At 42.0% G+C, this 20,822-nt stretch overlaps 1 protein-coding gene across 2 annotated transcripts in view; it reads left to right on the forward strand.

The window, feature by feature from the left end:
• Positions 1-19,884, forward strand: part of DGKD (diacylglycerol kinase delta) — a 109,447-nt gene extending 89,563 nt beyond the window's left edge. The window contains exons 23-30 of one of the 2 annotated variants that reach the window (XM_075861394.1): positions 3,599-3,733; positions 4,546-4,712; positions 5,223-5,328; positions 10,704-10,796; positions 11,008-11,127; positions 13,228-13,342; positions 16,054-16,184; positions 18,455-19,884. In XM_075861394.1, the coding sequence (XP_075717509.1) occupies positions 3,599-3,733; positions 4,546-4,712; positions 5,223-5,328; positions 10,704-10,796; positions 11,008-11,127; positions 13,228-13,342; positions 16,054-16,184; positions 18,455-18,541 (954 nt within the window). In that variant the 3' untranslated portion in view covers positions 18,542-19,884. The remainder of the gene's footprint in view (positions 1-3,598; positions 3,734-4,545; positions 4,713-5,222; positions 5,329-10,703; positions 10,797-11,007; positions 11,128-13,227; positions 13,343-16,053; positions 16,185-18,454) is intronic. The other variant, XM_075861395.1, reaches the window with a different exon arrangement.
• The last annotated feature ends 938 nt before the right edge of the window (positions 19,885-20,822 follow it).

A 20,822-nucleotide genomic window follows, 5' to 3' on the forward strand; every position in this document is an offset into this window, starting at 1 on the left:
AGGAAAGGAGCGCTATGTGTTTGTTGGAGTCCAGATTTTGCTGGATTGGTTTTCGGGTGCCATGTCGCATTTGCAGAGCCCCAGAGGTATCCAAGCAATGGAAACCCACCAGAAGTGACCCCATTTTGGAAACTACACCCCTCAAGGAATTCATTTATGGTTTTTGTTATCATTTTGACCGCACAGTTTTTTTACAGCACCTATTTGAATTGGGCTGTGAAATGAAAAAAATGATATTTTTTCCAATAAGATGTCATTTTTGATCAAAATTTCTTATTTTCACAAGGAACAACATACCCCATTTTGTTGCCCAATTTGTCCTTAGTGCGGCAATACCCCATTTGTGGTGATAAACTGCCGTTTGGGCCCATGGGAGGGCTCAGAAGGAAAGGACCACCATTTGGCCTACTGGAGCTTTTCTGGTGCTAAGTCATGTATGCAGAAGCCCCTGAGGTACCAGTAGAGTTGAAACCCCCGAGAAGTGACCCCATTTTAAAAACTACACCTCTTAAGACATTCATCTAGAGGTGTAGTGAGCATTTTGACCCCACAGGTACTGTGTAAAAGATAATGCGCAGCAGATGGTGCAGAGTGAGATTTGCAATTTTATATATATATATATGGCATGTCAGTGTCCGATATAGTGTGCCCAGCATGCGCCACCGTAGGTATACACCCCTTAAATTGTAATGTGGGTTCTCCTGGGTACGGCAATACCCTACATGTGGCTGTTATCAGCTGCCTGGGCACACAGCAGGGCTCAGAAGGGAAAGATGAGGGGGGTAAGCTGTGCGGAGTGCATCAGGGTAAATTAAAAATCAAGGGATGTATGATACATTTTAAAACACTCTTTCATACAGAGCTCTGGTTTTTCGGGACACGTGTCACATTGGTATATTGTGTTCTTCCTTATCCCCCTCTTATAGCAGACTCTGCACCTCTTTTGACTCTTTCCCTTTCCACCGGTTTGGGGAACTTCTCTTGGAAAGTGTTGCCCTGGTACGATGCGTGTGGCCTCGCTTCCAGAAGTACTGGGTGCCCCCCCTTCCTGGTCCCTAAAGATTAGATCTTGAAATTCCAGGAAAATTACCCTCTGGCCTGCACATCGACGTAGCACGTACGCATTGTACAAAGCCATCTGTATGATGTGCCCGGCCAGCTTCTTATACCACACCGCATGGCGCTGTAGGGCTTCAGGACTTGATTTGACAAGTCCTTCCCTCCCATGTACCTATTGTAGTCCAGGATGCAGTCTGGTTTGGGGGTGGCCTTTCCTTCATATATCCTAAACCTGTAGGTATACCCTGATGCACTCTCGCACAGCTTATACATCTTCATGCCATACCTTGCCCTCTTACCCGGCAGGTACTGACGGAATTGAACCCTCGCTTTAAAATGTACCAGGGACTCATCAATAGAAATACACTTCTCGGGGGTGTATGCTTGGGAAAACCGGGCACTGAAACGGTCTAATAGGGGTCTCCGTTTATACAAACGGTCAAAATGGGGTCATCTCGGGGTGGGCACGACTCATTATCAGTATAATGTGAGAAGCGAAGTATTGCCTGATTTATTTATTTTTTTAGGTTCCAGTTCAGTTCTGAAGTTGCTTTGAGGGGCCCATATATTAGAAACCCCTATCAAACACCCCATTTTAGAAACTAGACCCCTCAAAGTATTCACAACAGCATTTAGAAAGTTTATGAACCCTTTAGGTGTTTCACAGAAATTTAGAGCAAAGTAGAGGTGACATTTACTTTTTTTTTTTTTGTCAGAAAATCCTCTTTATACCATTTTTTTTATAACACAAAAGGATTTATCAGAGAAACGCAACTTAATACGTATTGCCCAGATTCTGCAGTTTAGAGAAATATCCCACACGTGGCCCTCGGGCCGGTAATGGACTGAAGCGCCGGCCTCCGAAGCAAAAGTACACCTAGTGGATTTTGAGCCCTCTTTTTTATTAGGCACCATGTCCGGTTTGAAGAGGTCTTGTGGTGCCAAAACAGTGGAAAACCCCCAAAAGTGACCCCAATTTGGAAACTAGAGACCTTGAGGAATCCATTGCAGTTTTCATGTCATGCATGCGACTTTTTGATCAGTCTTTATTCTATTTTTATGTGGCGCGGTGACTAAAAAACCGCAATTCTACTATTGTTTTTTTGTTCTATTTTTTTCACAGCGTTCACCGTGCGCTATAAATGACACATTCACTTCATTCTGCGGGGCGATACGATTACGGCGATACCAGATGTCTATAGTTTTTTTATGTCTTATGGCGTTTGCACAATAAAATACGTTTTGTAAACAATCATTCACTTTTTGTGTTACCTTATTCTAAGAGCCAGAACGTTTTTATTTTTCCTTCAAAAAAGCCGTGCGAGGACTTATTTTTTGCGTAACGAACTGTAGTTTCGATCAGTACCATTTTTCGGTACATGCGACTTTTTGATCTCTTTTTATTCCATTTTTTGGGAGGTGAAGTGACCAAACAATTGTGATTGTGGTGCGGTTTATTATTATTTTTTTTTACGGCGTTCACCGCGCGGGATAAATAACGAAATAATTTTGTAGTTCAGGCCGTTACGGACGCGGCGATACCAATTATGTATAGTTTATTTGTTTATTTATTTATTTATTTTAATAATAAAGACTGACAAGGGAAAAGGGGGGATTTTTACTTTTATTACTTTTAAAACTTTTATTTTCTTATTTTTACACAACTTTTTTTAACTTTTTTTTTACTTTTTTACTTTGTCCCATTAGGGGACTTGAGGGCAGGAGCCCCTGATCGCTATTCTAATACACTGCACTACATGCGTAGTGCAGTGTATTAGAACTGTCAGCTACTCACTGACAGCAAGCATAGTGGGTCCTGACTCTGTCAGGACCCACTAGGCTTCCGTCTATGGCATAGCCGGACGCCATTTTTTGGTGTCCGGTTGCCATAGTCACCATCGCCGGCCGCTATCGTGTAGCAGGCCGGCGATGGCGGATTAACCCCTAAGAAGCCGCGATCGCTATTGAACGCGGCTTCTGAGGGGTTAAATCTGCGGGGACCACCGCGATCGGTCCCGGCACATTGAGCAGTGATAGTCTGCTGTCGGAAACAGCAGCTATCACAGCTCATGCACGCGCCCCGCGCGAACGGCGCCGCGTTTACTCCATGACATACTATTATGTCATGGAGCGCGAACGATGCACTTACCATGACATAATAGTATGTCCTGGAGCGTTAAGGGGTTAATATTGCCCAGCCCATTTTTTAAGCAGAGGTTGAACTTCTTTTTTTTAAATATTTTTGCAAATAGGTGCACAAAAGGGTCACTGGTGCTGAATAATCAGAATGCTAGATATGCTGAATTTCGCATATTTAGTTGTTTGAGAGCTTTTCTTTATTGGTAGATTATAGTATGGAGATGATCCAGACTGAAATGGGTTTACAAATGTGCCAGAAGATTATTTCTCCTATGTCATATTATTGTTATTCCCATTTCTCTGCTTAGAAAGATTTTTTTGGACTATTATAATTATTAATATTAAAAAAAGTTGTGTTTACATTACCCTGGAGACTTATTTTGGTCATGTTTTCTACTAGTGTCGAACAGTAAAGATCACAGTGCTCGGAGATGAAGGCATACCTGTGCAAGTGGATGGAGAGGCTTGGATCCAGTCACCTGGTTATATCCGTATAGTTCATAAGAACAGAACACAGACCCTTACCAGAGATAGGGTAAAGTTTCCAGGAACATGTATAATTATGTGATTATATCATTACCATACAATGCATACATTTTACCTCGTGTAAGGCCTCATGCACACTTCCATCACCGTTTTCACGGCCGTTTTTCACGGATCTGTTTGTCCGTGATTGGATCTGTGTGCTTCCCGTGTGTACTCCGTGTACACTTCCGTGTTTCAGTTTCCGAGAGGAAACTGTTCCCATTCAGACTGTGTACACGATATTGTGAGCACCGCGCATGGTACTCACTGTCCAGCAGTAGTCACTGTCCAGGGTGCTGAAAGAGTTACTGCCGATCAGTGCAGCACCCTGGACAGAGACTACCGCTGGACAGTGAGTACCATGCGCGGCGCTCACAATATAAAAAAAAAAATGTACTACTTACCCAGAACTCCCTGCTTCTTCCTTCAGTTCGGCCTCTTGAGATGACGTTTCAGACCATGTGACCGCTGCAGCCAATCACAGGCTGCAGCGGTCACATGGACTGCCGCGTCATCCAGGGAGGTCGGACTGGATGTCAATAGAGGGACGCGTCACCAAGACAACGGCCGGGGTATGAACTTATTTTTCTTTCTATCGCTGCATTCCAGCACTGATCAGCAGCCTCTTCTCTCTATCAGTGCTGGATAGAGAGAAGGGGCTGCCGATTAGTGCAGTGCAATATTTGTCTCTGTGTACCTCTGCCCGCCCGGCCGTTGCTAGGCAACGGTTCCGTCACACACGGACTGCAAAGTGGGCATGAGGCCTAATGCATCCTGCCAGCTGGTTCATTCATGTCTCTCACAATATCTTTTTCTTGCCAGGCCTTTGAAAGTACATTAAAATCTTGGGAAGATAAGCAGAGGTGTGAACTTTCCCGACAGACTTCCACTTCTCTGTCTCCAATCTCTTTACACCCTGAAGCTCTGTCTGAAGAAGAGGCAGCACAGGTCTCACGGTTTGGCCAGGCTGCTGGTGCCCTAATTCACAGGTAAATGTCCCCATGACACAAAAACATATTCGTGCAGAAAAGTGTAATGTAAACCCAAAAATACCTATTTTTGTGATAAAGGACATACTTGGGGTTTCAATGCCTCCTCTTACAGAATATCTCTCCAAAAAAATAGAAAGAATAGTGTTTGGCTGACATTGGGTAGATATAGCAAAGTAATAAAATTGTATCCGCTATAACTCTCCTCAGTTCTGGTACATTCCTTTTGCAGGGATGTCACATTTTAAGGCCATCGAATGTTTTAGGTAAAGTTGACCTGTATAGGGAAGAGCTATGAGGACATCTCAAACTTTTTCATTCAAGGAGAGTAAATGTTACCATTATTACATGAAATAGCCTTTTAACTGGAGTATAAACTGTTTCATCTAAAAAGTTTACGTTGTATCAGAACTTCTATTATCCTTTACCCCTGGTTTACAAAGTACTTTATCTTGTAAATAAATAATGTTAAAGCAAGTGGAAGAAATATGCTTTCCTCTATGTTTGCAGCATCAAAGTAATAGCAGTTTCTCATGAAAGTATGGAGCAGGAGCTGGCCCATTCTGTAAATGCAAGCTCAAAGTCCATGGAAAAGGTCTACAGCAAGAACTCTGAGGTAAACGGTTCATTTACTTTGTGTTCTTACTTTCAGCCCAGTACTTGTTTCTAGAATCATAGGCCTTATGTGCTCCGATCGAATCAGCCGGGTTAGGCCCTATTCATATGACAGGGATTCTCGGCCGTGTGACGGCCATTCTTTGAATGGCTGTCACACGGCCGTCGTAGGAACAATAGACCCGGGCCCTCAAAAAATGGAACATGCCCTATTTTGGGCCGTTCTCCCGTCCGCACGGCTTCAATAGAAATCTATGGGGCCGTGTAGATGTGATCCGAGTGACGGCCGTGCTTTCTGACACTCGCTCTCTTCTCCTCAGAGAGCAAAGTGCATGTGAGGAGGAGGAGATTTTTTTTGCTCCCTGTAGGAGCGGAATTCCTAATCCCCGGCCACAGCGTTGCCGAAGCTGTGGCCAGGAATTCCGCTCCAGGAGAAGTCCCTGACGTCACTGTCCATATATGGACAGTGACGTCAGGGAATTCTCCTGAAGCAGAATCCCTGGTCACAGCCGTCCCTGACGCAGCTGTGGCCAGTGATTCCGCTCCAGGAGAAGTCACTGACCATATATGGACAGTGAAGTCAGGGACACCCCCTGGAGGGGAATGACCGGCCGACGGGCTGCTGTAGCCGGGGATTCTGCTTCAGGAGCAAGGACCGTTCCAGGAGAAGTCCATGATGTGTCTGTCTATATATGTCAGGGACTTCTCCTGGAGTGGTCCCGTACAGTGGCGCTATCTACAGGAAGGTGGGGGGGGTGCCATCTACGGGGGTGATATATACAAGGGGGCTGTGTGGCACTACGTACAGGGTCTGTGTGGCACTACGTACAGGGGGCCGTGTGGCACTACGTACAGGGGGCCGTGTGGCACTACGTACAGGGGGCCGTGTGGCACTACGTACAGGGGCTGTGTGGCACTACGTACAGGGGGCTGTGTGGCACTACGTACAGGGTGCTGTGTGGCACTACGTACAGGGTGCTGTGTGGCACTACGTACAGGGTGCTGTGTGGCACTACGTACAGGGTGCTGTGTGGCACTGCGTACAGGGGGCTGTGTGGCACTACGTACAGGGGGCTGTGTGGCACTACGTACAAGGGGTAGTGTGGCACTACCTAGAGGGGGGCTGTCTGGCACTACCTAGAGGGGGGCTGTGTGGCACTATCTACAGGGGGCTCTGGCAGTTTCTACAGGGGGCTGTGTGGCATTATCTACAGAGGGCAGTGTGTGGCATTATCTACAGGGGGCTGTGGAAATATCTACAGGGGGCTGTGTGGCATTATCTACAGAGGGCAGTGTGTGGCATTATCTACAGGGGGCTGTGGCAGTATCTACAGGGGGCTGTGGCAGTATCTACAGGGGACTGTGTGGCATTATCTACAGGGGGCTGTGGCAGTATCTACAGGGGGCTGTGGCAGTATCTACAGGGGACTGTGTGGCATTATCTACAGAGGGAAGTGTGTGGCAAAAAAATTGACAAATGAAATTCATCCATTTTTAAAACGGACAGTGAAAAAAACTGATACAAAACGGGTCAAAATCAGCCGTTAAAAACGGAAGAACGGATGCAAAGCGAATGCAAAACGCCCAAAAAAATTGACCAAAACAGAATCCGGATTTATCCTATTATGCTTATCATTAAAGGGGTTGTCCGAGATAAAATGACTATGTGTTAATGCTTGTAATTTATTAATGTAAATACATTTGTAATATACTTACATTTTTCAAAGTGGCCCCGTTTCCAGATCCTACCGTGGGGTACTTGACAGGTGACGTCACTCTCTGGCCGCTATGTTGATCTTCAATTCTTTTCCGGGTATACGACACGTGACTTGTAACGCGCATGTGCGGTCCCTGCTATTATCTCGAGAACAGCAGGTTCCACAAGAACAGCAGGGTCCCCGCATTCGCGTTACGGGCTGTACAGCAGAACCGCCCATACACGGCACGTCACAAGTGACGTGTCATATACATGGAAAAAAATAAAAGATCAACACAGCGACAAGAGAGTGACGTCACCCGTCAAGTACCCCACGGCAGGATCTGGAAACGGGGCCACTTTGGAAAATGTAAGTATATTACAAATGTATTTACATTAATAAATTACAAGCATTAACACATAGTCATTTTATCTCGGACGGCCCCTTTAAGATATCATTCCAGAAGATATATATTTCACTTTCTGCCAAGTTACCCCAGATTGCTAGCAGGTTATGAACCGTTTTTAGAAGACAAAAGAAATAGCCCGATTGTAATGTTTAATGCATTCCTACATACATTTTTGAGCTCTGAAATGTTCAATTATACTCGGGCTCTTGGCTTGTCTTACTACTGTTGCTGTCTCTTTGTGAACACCTCTGGCATTGGAAGTTAGGCTTCGGTCACATCTGCGTCGGGACTCCGTTCATGGGTTCCGTCTGACTTTTCCATCAGGGGAACCCATGAACGGAATCCAAACTGAAACAAATGGAAACCATAGGTTTCCGTTTGCATCACCATTGATTTCAATGGTGACGGATCCGATGTAAATGGTTTCTTTTTGTCACCGTTGTGTAATGGTTCCGTTGTTTTGATGGAATGAATAGTGCAGTCGACTACGGTATTGATTCCATCAAAACAATGTCACCATTGAAATCAATGATGATGCAAACGGAAACCTATGGTTTCCGTTTGTTTCAGTCAGGGTTCCATTCATGGGTTCCCCTGACGGAAAGGTCAGACGGAACCCATGAACGGTGTTCCGACGCAGATGTGAACAAAGCCTAAGAGTGTTTTCTTTAACACTGTCTTGTTCATGGCAAACGTTAAGCACAATCATTTGTTAAAGGGGTTGGCCCTTTTATAGGAAAATTTCCTAAACAGCCATAAACTGTTAATATGTGGCACATAAAACTGTATGTTCCTTATACTTAATCCCAGCTCTTCAGTTGAAGGGCCCCTGATGACCATGTATGGGTTAGGTAAACACAGTCTCCACCTCCATAGCAGCGGCAGTCACGTGATTTACCCTTATGACCGCTTCCTCGGCCATACCTGGCTGCATCTTCTTTTATGCAGGCGCTGAACAGTGACTGAAAAATTCAGCGCATGCGCAGATACCGGAGATTTTGCTGCCTGTATCTGTGCATGCGCTGAACGCTTTTAGTTACTTTTCAGGGCCTGTGCACAAATGGGTGCAGACAGGCTAAACTGAGAAAGCGGTCATGTGGGTAAATCACGTGACCACCACCACCATCTTGTGACCACCACCACCACCATCTTGTGACCACCACCACCATCTTGTGTCCTCCACCACCATCTTTGTCGAGTAGACCACCGCTCTCCAGTGTTTACCTAACCCATTCAGGGTCATCGCGGGCCTTCAACTGAAGAACTGGGTAAAGTAAAAGGACAGATATATATATACACTACCGTTCAAAAGTTTGGGGTCACCCAGACAATTTTGTGTTTTCCATGAAAACTCACACTTATATTTATCAAATGAGTTGCAAAATGACTAGAAAATATAGTCAAGACATTGACAAGGTTAGAAATAATGATTTTTATTTGAAATAATAATTTTCTCCTTCAAACTTTGCTTTCGTCAAAGAATGCTCCGTTTGCAGCAATTACAGCATTGCAGACCTTTGACATTCTAGCTGTTAATTTGCTGAGGTAATCGGGAGAAATTTCACCCCATGCTTCCAGTAGGCCCTCCCACAAGTTGGATTGGCTTGATGGGCACTTCTTGCGTACCATACGGTCAAGCTGCTCCCACAACAGCTCTATGGGGTTAAGATCCGGTGACTGCGCTGGCCACTCCATTACAGATAGAATACCAGCTGCCTGCTTCTTCCCTAAATAGTTCTTGCATAATTTGGAGGTGTGCTTTGGGTCATTGTCCTGTTGTAGGATGAAATTGGCTCCAATCAAGCACTGTCCACAGGGTATGGCATGGCGTTGCAAAATGGAGTGATAGCCTTCCTTATTCAAAATCCCTTTTACCTTGTACAAATCTCCCACTTTACCAGCATCAAAGCAACCCCAGACCATCACATTACCTCCACCATGCTTGACAGATGACGTCAGGCACTCTTCCAGCATCTTTTCAGTTGTTCTGCGTCTCACAAATGTTCTTCTGTGTGATCCAAACACCTCAAACTTCGATTCGTCTGTCCATAACACTTTTTTCCAATCTTCCTCTGTCCAATGTCTGTGTGCTTTTGCCCATATTAATCTTTTCCTTTTATTAGCCAGTCTCAGATATGGCTTTTTCTTTGCCACTCTGCCCTGAAGGCCAGCATCCCGGAGTCGCCTCTTCACTGTAGACGTTGACACTGGCGTTTTGCGGGTACTATTTAATGAAGCCAGTTGAGGACCTGTGAGGCGTCTATTTCTCAAACTAGAGACTCTAATGTACTTGTCTTGTTGTTCAGTTGTGCAGCGGGGCCTCCCACTTCTCTTTCTACTCTGGTTAGAGCCTGTTTGTGCTGTCCTCTGAAGGGAATAGTACACACCGTTGTAGGAAATCTTCCGTTTCTTGGCAATTTCTCGCATGGAATAGCCTTCATTTCTAAGAACAAGAATAGACTGTCGAGTTTCACATGAAAGCTCTCTTTTTCTAGCCATTTTGAGAGTTTCATCGAACCCACAAATGGAATGCTCCAGATTCTCAACTAGCTCAAAGGAAGGTCAGTTTTATAGCAAAACTGTTTACAGCGGTGCTAAGATAATTGCACAAGGGTTTTCAAGTGTTTTCTAATCATCCATTAGCCTTCTAACACAGTTAGCAAACACAATGTACCATTAGAACACTGGAGTGATGGTTGCTGGAAATGGGCCTTTATACACATATGTAGATATTGCATTAAAAAAGAGATATATTGCCGCTAGAATAGTCATTTAGCACATTAACAATGTATAGAGTGTATTTCTAATTAATTTAATGTTATCTTCATTGAAAAAAACTGTGCTTTTCTTGCAAAAATAAGGAAATTTCTAAGTGACCCTAAACTTTTGAACGGTATTGTTTGGGCAACTCAAAAGCTTTCATAGGACAACCTAGCTCTGCTGGATCATTTGCTATCTAGCAGGGGGGTATATCCTATGCAGAATCACAAGTGGCTCATAACAATGTAGCTCATTTGTCAGGAACCAGGGGCGCCTGGCAGGATAATGTCGTAGATCTCGGAAATACAAGACTTAAAGACTTCAATGGGTATAAGTTAATGTAAATGTTTCATTTAAAAGAACAAAAAAAAATGAAATAAGTTCCCCTTTCCTTTTTCCAGATATTGTATCAATCATAAAAATATAATAATAAATATAAAAAAATAATAATAATTAGTAGTAGTAATATTTATCTGTTTCCTAATGGTTCCCAGTACTATGTTGTTTCAGGGTCTAAGCTGCACTCATGTTATGGAAATGGTGACTAATGTTCGAGCTTTACTGAACGAGACAGAGCTTCTGCTTACTGGAAAGATGGCGTTGGTGAGTAGAGCCTGAAATTCCCACATTTTTCTCCTTATGGATCTGGCTGATGTGACATCACAGTTCTGGTACCCAACATAATATAAATCCTTTAACAAGTAGGAAGTGTCATTTTGGTTGTACTTTTGATAAAGCCAGAAAGATGCGAAACTGACACACAAGGCTAGATAACCGTTTAAGGAACATTTTCCCTAACCTTTGTCTCCTGAAGTTGTTGGATCCCCCTCAGAAAGAACAGCTGATAACATCCCTCAGCAACACAGAGCAGGAGCTGAGGAAACTTGCTGACATCCCATGGCTGTTCCAGAACACAGAGCATGGAGAAGAAGAAGTAAGTATTTTAGATTCTTCTGCACGTTCTTTCATTAGGAAAGCGTTCGAGAGGTGCTGATTCTTATTAAATAGGCTCTGTCACCAGCGCGAGATCACGCTGTGCTGTGAGTAAGTCCCACAGAAACTTTACCGAAGTGTCGGGAGTGTGAATAGACATTGCGTCCTGGCTGGAGGCAATGTCTATTCACTCTCAAGACACTTCAGTAAGTGTGTAATACAGATGGACATGAATGGAGAGAAGTCTGCGTCATACACTCCTCTTTACAACGCCCACTTGGTCAAAAGTTAAAAAACGCCCAGTTGGGCATTAAGAAACTAATTAGTATAAATCTAAAATTGGATATAATATGCTAAAAAAAATATATTGTTTTTCAAAACAAAAACCACTGTTATCTATATTACAGCGCCGATCAGATTATGTAGGAGATAGGGCACAGATAATCTGGTCACAGAGCCTCTTTAAAGAGACACAGCTGGTAAAAAGTCTTACAGACAATGCTCCATGGGAACAAGCATGCAAATTAATACCACGATACCTTATAGTGATCCAACACATAATTTATTAGATCAGGCAACAAAAAAATATATATAACAGCTGTCTCAATAAAAATCAGTCAAAATCACAAAAAACAGACTGAGGTGGTAGTCACAGGTAATAGTATACAATACAAAGTCAATAGTTCTAAAGTGCAATCAACAAGTCATAGGTACATATGCTGCAAGACAAAAATACCAATAAAGTGCCAATGGGACAATATATAGGTCGATGCTCAATCTTAAATAAGGCACAAGAAATCACACAAGCAAGAAGCAAGTATGTACCCAACAATGTAATGTGTTAAACACACAACAAATCTAAATAAATTAGTGTGACCACACTAGCAATTCATGCACAGACCCAAAGTATTGCCAAATAAACTACTAAGTTCCAAAACACCACTGGAGACCACCACCTCAGGACCCCCAACCATTTCTCTAGTGCCACCTATTGGAGATAGCTTCCCTGTAAGTCAATGTATGACCCATGGAAGAAACATGTCTGAGGATTTTAACCCACAATAGGTGTCACTAGAGAGATGCTTTTCTTTCTACTGGTGAAGAGCTAATTTGTATACTTTTTACCATGGAGCATTGCCTGTGTAACTCTATACCAGCTGCGTGTTTTCAATGAGAACCAGCACCCCCGAGCGCTACGTCGAAGGCCTATCCCTCTGTATTAACGATGGTCAAAAGCCCCAAATCAACTGTCTACAGATTGGGTTTTCTTCATTTTGGAGGGGATTCTGGCTTGGCTAAAATCCCTAGTCATGTTTCAAGGCTCTCCTATCGGTTGGACATTGACTTACAAGGAATCTATTTCTAATAGGTGGTGCTAGAGATATGATTTTGCATCTTCCGGTGGAGAGCTAATTTGTATTTAATAGGGAACTCTCATTGTAGTCCGTGAGCAGGCAGCATCCCATCAAAATACATAGTACAACATAATCAGTTACCCATGCTTGATAACTTAATGAAGCACTAAACATACAAAATGCACAATAAAGCTAAAAAAAAAAAAAAATCGCAAACATTCCTCTCTTTATCTCCTGCTTTCCTTCGTTCATATTTTGTCTCATATTACAATTAATACTGAGAGATATAAAAATAATTATTCTCCATGTGTACCAGATGATCAGCCATTTCCCACTCCTCCACACAATCCTGTGTCTGGCAGTAAGACAACTGGCTGTAGCAGGAGCCTGCTACATCATTATGCCCTATCCCTTTGCAAAGTCTGCCCCCAGTCGAAGGCTGAAATTGAACAGATCAGCAGAACATTAACCCCTGTGCTCCCTGCAATATTTCTACAAGACTGCCAGTCTGCAGGATCTTCTGCATGTTCCTGAAAGAAACAAAGAGTGCGGACAACTTTATATTATGTTCACTTTATACATTTATTTCTAGGTTTAGTGTTCCTTTAGCATAGTCTCAATCTACCCTGTTTAACAGCGGACAAACATTTATTCATACACGTGTTCCTAATTGTATTTCGTTTTTTAGTCCGCAGTGTATTACTTTTATGTTTTGCTTGCAGCTGATGGTTGTGATTTCTCTTTAGGGTCCTCTTGATTACTCCAAATTAAGACGTAGCAGTCGCTTCAGATTGGTGAACAAGTTTAAAAAAGAGAAAAATACTAAGAACAAGGAGACCCGGAGCAGCACGGGACCATCTGGTAAATGTGTAGTTCAGCGTCAGCTGCGTGGGAAATTGATACTTACAGCAAGTTTCATTCACAGTAGAGGATGCCACACTGATATAATATGAGGCTGAAGAAGACTTTTATGAAAACTAGTATATCTTATAAATTGGTCAGACTTTTGTCTTGTAGTTAAACCTTTTTTTTTAATTATTGTTATTATTATTATTATTATTATAAAGAAATTATAAAATTATAGGGCCGAGCGAAACTGCTGTATTTTATTTTTGCATATTTTTTGCCAATTACAGGAAAGGATCTCCGCAAAAAAAAAAAATGTAGGGGGCTTTGTGTTTAGTATCTTTTTAGCAGCCTATAGCCTTAATGCATATATTCAAGAAAAGAAAAAGAGGTTCTACTCTTTTGTATTTTTGCAGAGGGGAAAAAAAAAAAGATGTATATTTTTTTTAATATTTGATAACTCCTCACAATTAGGCTGAGTTCACACGGGTGGATATGCTACGTAAAAGCACGCAGCATGTCCACCCTGTGCGCCGCAGGGAATTCCGGGCGAAAAACCACATTAAACTGTGGTGCGGTCTTTCACCCGGAATGTCCGCCGCTGAAAACTGCTAGCAGGCCGGCCTCCTAGGATGACGTTTCATCCCACGAGAGCGCTGCAGCCTGTTATTGGCTGCAGTGGCGGTCACATGGGATGAAGCATCATCCCAGGAGGCCGACCCTCTTACGTCATCTAGGCCGGCCTCCTAGGATGATGTTTCATCCCATTTAACCGCCGCTACAGCCTATGATTGGCTGCAGCCGTCACATGGCATGAAATGTCACCCCAGGAGGCCGCGCTGGAGTGAGGACTTCTGGGTAAGTATGAGTTGTTGTTTTTTTCCTGAGTTGCGGTTTTTGCGGCAGATTTGCTGCGAACCCGCTGCAAAAAACGCAACAAATAGCATTTAGCTTTACCTCCCAATTGAATTCAATGGGGAAATCACGCAACAAATAAGCAGCGTTTATGCAAATACAATTGACATGCGGCGGAATAAAATTCTGCACCGCAGATCGATTTCTTAGTGTTTTTTCCGCTCAGTATTTACGCAGCGTGTGGATGAGATTTGTTTTATCTCATCCACTTTGCTGCTACTGTATTTGCTGCGGATTTTCCGCAACTAATTCCGTTACGGAAAAACCGCAGTATTTACGCAACGTGTGAACTGACCCTTACAGTCTTATTTTGTGGTTTCTCCTCTAAGTTTGGGGTGTGGCAGATCATCAAACTATGATGCCTGACTACAATATTTTTTACTCTTTTCTGAATTCATAATGATCACAATTGCTGAACCATATAGACATTCTTTAGAGACAGCAGAAATGTAGATGAGAATTATGGCTTTAAATAAGTAATTTCAAGAAGGTCTTCTGTCACACAACACCTAAGTGAACATTGTGCAGGAATGTGAACGGAGGTTGGTAACCTTCACTAAATATAAATGAATATTCTGATATTTATCAGAAAATTATATTACAAACTATTAATGTGTTCTTACTTACATAGGGGGAAACCCATAGGAAAATAATTGTGCTAAAAAGATGGTTTGTGTGTTAAAAATGCATTTAAGCTTGTGAATAAAAATCCTCTTAACCCAGAAAAAAAGAGCTGTTTTATACAAGTTAGCAAGTAAAAGCTTCATATGTTAATCATATGTGATCTGAGATAATTTTGTGATCACTGGAGAATATACTGTATTTTACACCTTTTAGCTTTTATGGCTATGTAAACCTTTGAACTTTTTTTTTTTTAATAAAACAATGTATTATGGTGTTTTTACGCAACTTTTTGAATTGGTTTTAATTAAACATTTTTTAACTTTTTGAGATATAGCTTCTATGTATCCGGGGTACATACTGTGGGTCCTGCGTCCTGTTATTGATCACATTTAGGTTCATAACTTTGATGCAATCGATAATAGCTGGATCCTGTGTGTCTGAGACACACAGGACCTGCTGTCACTGAAGCCATCAGTTCCGCTGACCTGACTGATTCGGGTTTGAGTGCAAGATACATCTGTTCTCTATAGAGGATACATAGAAGCTGTATCTCAAAAAGTTAAAAAAATATATTTTAGTAAAAAACAATTAAAAAGTTGCTTAAAACACCATGATTAATTTTTTATATTTTTTTTAAAATGTGTTCAAAGGTTTACGTAGCTTTTAAGTACTGGTAACTATACACGCGATAGTGTGGCCTTATTGGGCAATAATTATTTTACTTGGTGTTCCTCCCAATCTTGAAATGTAGCTATATACACTGCTAGCTTTACCTGTATACGTGTGAATTCGTATAATAGTGTGTATTAGTATCTTCATATTAGACAGCAATAGATCTAGTGATATTTTAATTCAAAATGAATCGTTCTGACAAGCTCATATAGATTTACAGGCGTTGTATTACTAATAAGAGACTACAACTATGTAGACCATGTATGAAGCTGACGTTGGGGGGCGCCTGTAGTGTAATGAGTTACACATCTAGAATTCTGGAATTACACCTGAATATAAAAATACTGGAATATTTGTAATTATGTAACAAGCTATTGTGTGATGTGTGTCTTCCCATGATCACAGTATCTTGCAATTAGATTCCTCTGCTCTGGACTGTGGGTAATCCTTATCTTGGGATGTGGTTTTTCTTTGCTTTGGGATGTGGTTTCTTACTGAGGGACTCTTTCTGACAGCTCACCTTTGGGGGACGGAGGAGGTGTCTCTTTGGTTGGAGCGTCTCAGTCTGTCTGAGTACAAGGAGGTCTTTATTCGCCATGACATCCGAGGCTGTGAGCTCCTACATCTGGAGCGCCGAGACCTCAAGGTATCTCTAACAGATGTTAGACCAAAATTGGAGTCCGGACCTCCTCTGCTCTTGGTCTATGTCTAATGCATTCTCTGCAACCAAACGCTGCATGTTCTGCCTCAATTCTGCATTTTCTGTATCTCACCATCAACTGCACCACCTGTTCAACTAACACTTCTCTCCATGATACAGTCATGAATTTCCTCTATTGCTGCCAGCACTACTATATAGTATTTGTGTATTATACACACCATCTTAGTACAGCTTTGTAATACCAGCCCTTGACTTTTCACTGGCTTTTACACCAAAAAATTTGATGTCGTTTTGCAGCCAGACACTTCCCCTATACTACAAGCAGTGCTCTTGATCCATTAGCAACACATACTGTGACATGTAAGTAGCACCGTATGTCTGCCAGGGTTCCTGAGTACAGTATATTACCAGCACCCTACACCATATAAAAGGATAGAATGTCCCAGCCTATCAACATAACCCTTGCACCATTCACCCAAATACTATACCACTCTATAGTACCAGAATTGCACTGATCCAATGTTTTTACATGTTATCGTATACTGCCAACACTATTACTACTAGACCTCCGTGACCTTGACCACTTTGTGATCCCTACAAGTCATTGCTCTTCAGTCAGTGCATGATATCAACTGTTAACATGTCTCCCTGTCTCTACAATATACAACCATTTATGGCATGTCTAACATTATTATTCCATCCACATTTCTAAGTCTTGTGACCAATGACAGTATGTTACCTGTTTTCAGCACCCTCTTGTTCTGTGCTCTGCTTGCATGCATACAATCACAGCATGTTATTGCTATTCTACCATACACCTGAATGTTGATGTGCTCTGTGTTAATGCCAGTGAGCCCTGTTATCTGCCAACATGTCTATGTTCTTGTCTTCCTCAATTTGTTGCAAAAGCATTACGTTTAAGTTAGATCTGTTTGCAATGGTCTTGGCTGCCATGTTCAGGAGGTAGAGTATCATCAAACTACTTTGTGGCCCAACAAATGCTTCTTAATGTCCATGCGGTGGGTTACCTGCAAAAACTGCAAGGATATTATCAAGCATTTGAAAAACGAACTGATTAACGGTAAAACCGCATGTTACTATGAGGTCACGCAGTCTACCCAGCACCTTATAAGTATACAACATAAAGTACTGATCCCCCATTTCCCCCAACTTCACAACAAGGCTGGTTTGCATCCTACATAATCATGAATTAAATGGTATAAGATGTTATCATGGCCATAATATGCAAACTCACAACCCGCATCAAGGGTCCTCATCGTCTTAGGTCCTGTTCACACAGAGTATTTTGCAGGCAGACAAAATGTGCCTCAAAATTCCTTCAGGAATTTTGAGCAGATTTTGACCTGCCTGCACCTTCTTGCCATGGTTTTCGCTGCGTTTTTTCGGCCGCGGCCATTGTGTGCTGCGGCCAAAAAAACGGCGCAAAAAATGCTTTCTCTGCCTCCCATTGATTTCAATGGGAGGTCAGAGACGGAACCACAGGAAAAAAAGAGCATGTCGCTTTTTTTCCCCCACGAGCGACTAAAACTGCGAACAGGAAGAAACGCCTCCGCCTCCCATTGAAATCAATAGGAGGCGTTGTCGGGCGTTTTTTGGTGCTTCAAAATCAGCGCCCAAAAAACTCTGTGTGAACAGGGCCTTACGAGATCACTGTAAGTGGGTTAAAAATTACTTTGTGTCATTGAAGATAGCCATACTAAGACAAGGGCAGGTTAAAATACCAGATCCCTGCAGGATGCAGACAAGCCACAATGTTATATGTCCCCGTAGTTATCTAATGTAAACTATAGTTGTCACTTGGATTATCATCGTTGCTTATTTTAGCTTTAGTTAGTACATTTTACACTATTAATATGTTCGGTGTACGCCATATTGCTAATACGGCCTGTAGCATTAATTGTAGATGCAGTGAAATAAGGCATATTTGGGGCGCAAGTGCATGATAATAGTTTGTGCACTCCTCCTTACTATATGGAATGCTAAACATCTAAAACGTGAAATATTATTAAATTGATAGAAAGATTTAGTCCAATGAAATGGATACAATTGACAAATTCATAACTAAATTATCACTCGCATAACTAAAAAAGTAAGAAAATGGTTACCATGCTTTGCAGCTAGTTGAAAGACGCGTTTCTATATGCTTACGTTTTTTATGGTTTTCTGCATTAGGACATCTCCCAATATTGTAATCGTGATATTGAGTTAATACCTTTTCGATTTTTTTTCTTCAGGAGTTGGGAGTGACAAAAGTAGGTCACATGAAGAGAATCCTCCATGCCATCCGAGAGCTGAACCCCCCTCCTGTCAGTGCGGACTAGGATCTGTCTTCACTGCTTGTGTGGCCCAGTCTGGATGACTTTTGAACATTTTGCTCCCTTAAAGCACAGGCCAGCTCTAGTGTTACTGCAGCACAGTGCTTTATAACAGCAGCTGATCTCAGAAGTCTTCTAACCATCATGACCACCTTTGATCCATAGACCATTGTTATCCCTGCCACCAGTTATGTATCGCAATCAGCCAATCATAAATGAGCCCTGGGAATTACTGCTGCCAGTCAGAGACCAGATATATCCATGTCTCGAATGAGCCAAGGGCTTTAATTTTCTTCTTACTGGATACTTTTAAAGCCTGATGTTTTTCTAGATGCTGCAAAAGCCAATTGTGACTGTAGCAGTCCTTCTCATTGATGTGCTACCTCGTGTGGATTGTGACAGGCATTATGCTACCAGACTGTGAGCAGTTAGGCTAGGGCTGCACGGCGACTTGGGCTAGGGCTACGCAATGGCACGCTGCTAAAATTGCAACCATTGACAGTGAATAGGGTCACGCTGAAATCCAGCAGGTTTGGATTTCTGCTGACTGTTGTGTTGCAGGTCGCACCGCGACCACATTCACTATAATTAGTTGCAATGTAGCAGCCCACCACTACAATCGTATGTCGCGCGGCCACAAGTTGCCCTGTAGCCCTAGTCTAAATATCTTCAACAAGGCTCATCTGTCCTTTGCCTAAAGACTTTAAGACCGTGGGAATTGATTTGGGCCTCTACCTGTACATGTCAGATGACTGTGGAGTTTTGTACTTTGTGTTAATATGAACGCTATTTTCTCAGGCTCAGTATGTAAATTGTTAGTTGTGGATAAAGTATACTTGATGTAGCATAGACCTGTTGTAATTGGTGGTTTTATTGGACTGTTTGTAATAATCCAGCTGCGAGGTGAGACCATTGCAACTTCCCACTACGGTCTAGGATCAAACAATTGTTTACATTTCTATAGGTACATTTATAAAGCAGGAAGCAACCTCTACCCTGTAATATGTTTTCCCCCGGGGAGCACAAGAAGCCGCTCCGTCAGTGTGAATTACATTGAAGTACTGTTTGCTGATGATGCGTCTGGGTTGTGATTTGAGTGGTCCACATCCATGCCGTTCTGTTCAGCCCCTTACAATTCTTACACCTGGGCAGGTCCCCTGTTTTTTGCTTCTTAAAACTATGAGGGACAAATGAAAGCTTTAGATCCCTCAGACGAAGCCTGGCTGTCCCCTCCCGTGCGTATTTATTGTCCCGTGCCTTATTGCAGTCCTAGCTTTTTTCCAAAGTGATGTTAATGCATGTAAATAGCAGTATTGTAAAAATTGCTTGGTTCTACCAGTAAAAGATCTCTTAATGATATTTGCCTTGGTCATCGTCTCTTTTTTTGAATTTATATATAATAAACCTATGTTGTATCCCACAAGGTAAAGCAAGAAATGGTCAATATATAACACCATGTATCAAATACATATAATATAGAAAGCAGTTTTTCACATTATTTAAAAACATCCATAAAAACAAAAAGCCAAGGACATTGTGTATTTTCACGACAATCTCATCACATCAGTGCTTAAGATATACAAATGCCATAACGCCTAATCTAAACATCTTATATAAAATCTATAAATGTATATAGACTAGCATGCTTGGCCTGCCATTAACTGCCAAAAATACTAACCACCATTTTATTGTGGTACATGGCACAAATTACTGACTTCAATTATATCACAGCCAATCGTGTTCATATTAACCCCTTCCCGCTTTGGCAACTTTTGACCTTCCTGACAGAGCCTCATTTTTCAAATCTGACATGTTTCACTTTATGTGGTAATAACTTCGGAATGCTTTTACCTATCCAAGCGATTCTGAGATTGTTTTCTTGTCACACATTGGACTTTATGTTACTGTTAAGATTAGCTCGGTACATTTAGTATTTTATTGTGAAAAACACCAAAAGTTTGTGAAAAATTGCAAAAATGTGCATTTTTCTAAATTTAAATGTATCTGCTTGTAAGTTAGGCAGTTATACCACACAAAATTGTTGTTAATTAACATCCCCCATATGTCTACTTTAGATTGACATCGTTTTTTGAAAATCCTTTTATTTTTCTAGAATTTTACAAGGCTTCGAACATTAGCAGCAATTTCTCACATTTTCAAGAAAATTTCAAAAGGCTATTTTTTCAGGGACCAGTTCAGTTGTGGCTTTTAGGGCCTTATATATTAGAAACCCCCAATAAGTCACTCCATTTTAAAAACTGCACCCCTCATTGTATTCAAAACAGCA

The sequence above is a fragment of the Rhinoderma darwinii genome, chromosome 4 (genome assembly GCF_050947455.1).
Source record: "Rhinoderma darwinii isolate aRhiDar2 chromosome 4, aRhiDar2.hap1, whole genome shotgun sequence".
NCBI lineage: Eukaryota > Metazoa > Chordata > Amphibia > Anura > Rhinodermatidae > Rhinoderma > Rhinoderma darwinii.